Below are 4,989 nucleotides of genomic sequence, written 5' to 3'. Positions count from 1 at the left end.
CACCTAGTATAGCTCTCAACAATTCCCCCACACAAATGACTTTTCATGACCTCCATAGTTTGATCCTCAAAGTTGTTGCACCCTTTACATGGACAAGGGAGCTTATATGTGGGATCCTTGCCTAAATAAGCGAACTGAACGAATTCTTTCACTCCTGCCAAATATCTAGGATGCAAGTAATCTTTAATTGTCATCCAACTCCTATCCATGTTTTTTCAAAAGCACCGTTGATCCTAACACAAAAAAATATGCAACCATGATATTACAACAACACATATAATAAATATAGGAAATTAATCTTCCCATACAACAATAATAAAAATTAAACAAAATACAACACAGCTATTACTAAATTCAAACATGTCACAATGTAAGCATGTGAGGAGGCTGTGTGCAATGCAAAACACAATGTAAGGCAGATAGGAATTAATTCTGGAGTCTTGTGAGATTTTCTTGGCAAGCACTACTGTATCCCGGGCCACACAGACAATGATCACCATATCAGCTTAGTTAACAACATAGCCAGGGCCAGCTAATCAAACCAGAAGTTTCAGGGATGAGGAGGCAAAGTTTAAGCTGTGTAAGGTTCGATCAGTACAGTTTGGACAGAAGGGCAAGCCATACCTGAATACCTATGATGGTCATACCATTCGTTACCCAGACCCACTCATCAAGGCCAATGACACCATCAAACTTGACCTGGAGAACAACAAGATTACTGAATTCATCAAGTTTGATGTTGGGAATGTTGTCATGGTGACTGGGGGAAGGAACAGAGGTTGGGTTGGAGTAATCAAGAATAGAGAGAAACATAAGGGAAGCTTTGAGACCATCCATGTCCAAGATGCCACAGGTCACGAGTTTGCTACTCGTCTTGGTAATGTCTTCATCATTGGAAAAGGTGCAAAGCCCTGGGTGTCTCCCCCAAAGGGCAAAGGTATCAAGTTGTCAGTTATAGAGGAACAAAGGAAAAGGATTGCTGCCCAGGCGGCTACTACTGCCTAATTTTGCTACTATTAGCGTCTTTGGGAGGGTAACATTTTACTTGCAAAACTAGTAGTAAGATGTTGCAATTTTTGAGTTGGGTTTAATGATTTATTTGTCTTGTTTAGTTACAGTTTTGGACATTAAATATTTGTGTTGGCGCGGTGATTGCACTGCTATCTAGAACCCTACAGTTACAGGTTTTAAAAAAAATACATATAGATATATGACTAGTTTCTGATAATGTGCCGCCATTGATGTTCTTTTGTATGTATATTGTTTGTATGTATGTTCTTTTGTCACCTTATCTATTCCTTTTGTGCTCTGCAGGGCTGTCAAATCTACTTAAGAGAGCAGAAGATGGCAAGAAAATCACTGGAATGACGATCAGCAGAAGAGGACCATCAATCTCTCATTTATTTTTTGCTGATGATTCTCTAATATTTTGTAAAGCTGAGCCCAGTCAGGCTAAGGAGCTAATGTACTTGCTGAAGAGATACGAGGAAGGCTCAGGTCAAATTATCATTTTGGAGAAGTCATCTGTATTTTTTAGCAAAAATATGTCCAGTGTTAAGCAAGATGATATATGTAAGGAGCTGGGGAAAATACAAAAAGTCAGTCAACCTGTAACTTCGGATACCAGTAGCAGGGGAAGTCTGGATAACCCAAGCGGGAGTTTAGGGGGCAGAATGGGGTGGAAACAAGTTTTCCCTTTCGTTGTGTTAGCATGAGGGATGACTGGTGCACGAAAAGGCATCATAACTAGGAAGCGAAACCTTTATCCTTGCGCCCAACTCGTACACAGGGCAGGGCACAAGGTCTGAAAGGCATACATACAAGTTCCAAATAACTTTCCAATTTGCCAGCAAATTCATGGCATCGTTTCGTTTTATGTGCAAGTAAATTAAAGAAGAAGCTATTCTGAGTCGAGAAGCTGAAAAAGAAGTTTCAATCTATACATGAAGAGTAAGTGGCTTGCACGACTTGAAATCACCACCATTCATTCCCCTAAGAAGTCAAATTGCAAAATCAATGCTATGGCATCCACCTTCCGTATCCAATAACTTGTGCTAGAACATCACGTAATTCACAATGCACCCATGCCATCCAAGTCCGTGTGCAAAACCGCAGTCTGCTGCTACTAATATTCCGCATTACCCAACAAATCAAAATTACGAATGGGAACATTACTACTCGGTCTTTCTAAAACCTACCAGATGAACTTCCATGAAAAATGTGAAACTGAAATACGACATCTTAGAATGCTTTGCATTACTTCCTACAGAAGAACAATAAAATAGAACAAAGAAAGGTGAAGAATAAATCTGGATAGTAATGGCCAAGTATATTTGGTCAGTTGTACTGGTTTTATCTCTCAATTCACTTGAAAAAAGTCCTAAACTTGAGACTGTATCAAGGGATCCACAAGCTTCCTTGCAATTTATCAGCGTTATTGTAAGCATGCCATGCCACCTCCGATCAGTATCACTAACAACAAATTTCTAGGTCCCTGCCTCCTTCGACTCGACAACATTTAACAAGTACTTCACAAGCCTCTAAACAAGAATAGACTGAGAAGAATGACAAAGTGAAATGCACCAGAATACCAAGAAATTAGCCAAAACAAGGGGAACACACACACACACACAAGGCGAGATGCAAATATATAGCAGTTGGAGAAGCTAAAGTTGACCTTTCTATTTTAAACCCCATAAATAATCTGTTTATCATACTACAGAAACATATAGCAGATCGAAATCTTGTAAAGTTTTCAATGAATAACCAATCAAACAACTAAGTTTTTTTAGCAGCGGAAGGTTTTATTTTGTCAGTCTCTAGATCAAAAAGCAGAAAATTTTGCCAAATGTACGTGTCAAATTAAAGCTAATTGATCAGCTATAGTTGACGACGAGCGTTTCCTAACTCAGATTTCAGTTCTATCGAAGTTTTTGGATAAAATATCAAACTTATCATTCTCGAGTCTGGATGGAATTTAAATCTAAACGGGGAAATTAATTAGGGGCAAACCATTTGGGGGAAAATTAGGGAGGCAAAAGAGAATCAGCATACCTTTTTTTGTAGACAGTTGCTGCTAAATGTGGTCTTCTATTTCATCATTTCCCAGCCAAGATCGATTAGCAGATGGCGAGGAGATGTTTCTTGGTTCTCAGCGAGGAGATGTTTCCGGCAGAGATGAGCAGTGTGTTTTTTGGTTCTCGGCAGAGATGAGGAGCAGTGGTGTGTTTTTTGGTTCTAAGTGTTGCTTGTTGGCTGTTGGCTCATGGCTGGTAGCCTTTTGTTCGGTGAATGACTAAACATGACCGCGAGTTGTTGGTTTCACTAAGTGTTCAAGTCAATTCCGCGCTTCTCCTCAAACTATTGACTTTGAATGAAATTTCAATTCCTTACATTTCCCCCCCTACTCGTACGAAAATTTCAACCCAAGTTTTTTAGTTTTGAATTAACATTTTACTAATATATTATTACTTGCAACTTTTAAATATTTTTGTAAAAATATTCATAATAGGTAATTTTTTTATGACATCAAACAGTTGATCCCATATTAATATTGATATCACTTTCTCAAAATTGTGAACTAAATTACAACTTACTTATCTTTCTTTTCATTATTTTTGCCCAAAACTCCAGAATTTTTTTTATTTTATAATAAGGAGAGATGATTTGTTTCAAATGGTTAATTTCACTTCAAATTATTGCACTAATATTAATTTACATGACAAAATTTGAGTTCCTAATAGTTAAAAAAATCATTAGAGAGCAAAAACAGAATAACAATTGGTTGCACTAATGACCAAATTTCTTGTAATACATTTGCAAGATATAGATTTATGGGTAATTTCTTTTTTTTTTTTGCTTTCACATATTTAATTTATGTTAAATACAAAACCTACCAGTTTCCCTTTCATAAAAATATTAGTACAACACTTTTTGAAATTTACTTACAAACATTTATGTATTTAACATAAATTAAATGATTCAGAGTGAAATGCCCATAAAGAGCAAAATATTTGTTCATGTAAAGGAAACCCACAAAGAGTTGGTACTTTATGGGCCATTTCTTTTTTTAAAAAAATTTAATTTATGTTGAAAAGATAACCTGCCAGTTTTCGTTTTGTAAGAAATCAGTGTAACACTTTTTGAATTTTACTTACAAACATTTATAAATTTATCATAAATTATATGTTTGAGAGTAAAATGCCCATAAAAAGTTGGTACTTTGAATAGATAATGCTCATTTGCCCATAAACTACACTCCCTGAAGGCTATTTTGTTAATTACTTTGTAGTACTTTGTTATTCCTTTGCTAATACTACTTGGCATGTAGTACAAAGGATAAATCTGGCATAAATTTCTTATTCCATTGATAAAAAGACCTGCCTGCCTTATAACTATTGTAATGAAAGATATATCTTTAGAGTTTATAACAAATTATTACTTAAGTTTGAGAAAATTATAAAATATTTATGCATAGTTTATCAAGATACCATTCGCAATTTCCTAATTTGAAAATAGGGGCTAAATTGTAAAAGCTAGGGTGCCATAATAGAAATAATAAAATTGGTGTATTACATATGGGGGTAAAATTGCAAAAGTTAGAGTGCCATAGTAGAATTAATGAAATTGGTGAATTACATATGGGGCTAAATTACAAAAGTTAGGGAGTAATAATAGAATTAAAGAAATCGGTGTACTACATATGGGGCTAAATTGTAAAAGTTAAGGTATCATAATGGAATTAATGGAATTTTTTACAACATTTGGGGCTAAATCGCAAAAGTTAGGGTGGCACAGTAGAATTAATGAAAGTGACTTAGAAATAAGTACTTTAAATAGTGACGATTAATTCTTGTCACTAAATCCGAATCGGTAGAGTGACAGTGACGATATTAGAAGTTGTCACTGAATAAATCATTTTAGTGACAACATTTTTCAAGGTCGTCACTGAAGACTCTGTTGCTTTGAGCAATTATGACAACTCTCCTT

General features: G+C 35.6%; 1 protein-coding gene across 1 annotated transcript; it reads left to right on the top strand.

Moving 5' to 3' along the window:
- Positions 1-360: 360 nt before the first annotated feature.
- On the top strand, positions 361-1,005 carry LOC113771137 (40S ribosomal protein S4-like). The gene is made up of 2 exons (XM_027315754.1): positions 361-370; positions 527-1,005. The coding sequence occupies exons 1-2, from the start codon at positions 361-363 to the stop codon at positions 1,003-1,005; spliced, it is 489 nt and encodes a 162-aa protein (XP_027171555.1).
- The last annotated feature ends 3,984 nt before the right edge of the window (positions 1,006-4,989 follow it).

The sequence above is a fragment of the Coffea eugenioides genome, chromosome 5 (assembly GCF_003713205.1).
Source record: "Coffea eugenioides isolate CCC68of chromosome 5, Ceug_1.0, whole genome shotgun sequence".
In the NCBI taxonomy this organism is placed as follows: Eukaryota; Viridiplantae; Streptophyta; class Magnoliopsida; order Gentianales; family Rubiaceae; genus Coffea; species Coffea eugenioides.
The sequence above is the reverse complement of the archived record's forward strand: the minus strand, read 5'-3'. Positions and strand labels throughout refer to the sequence as shown.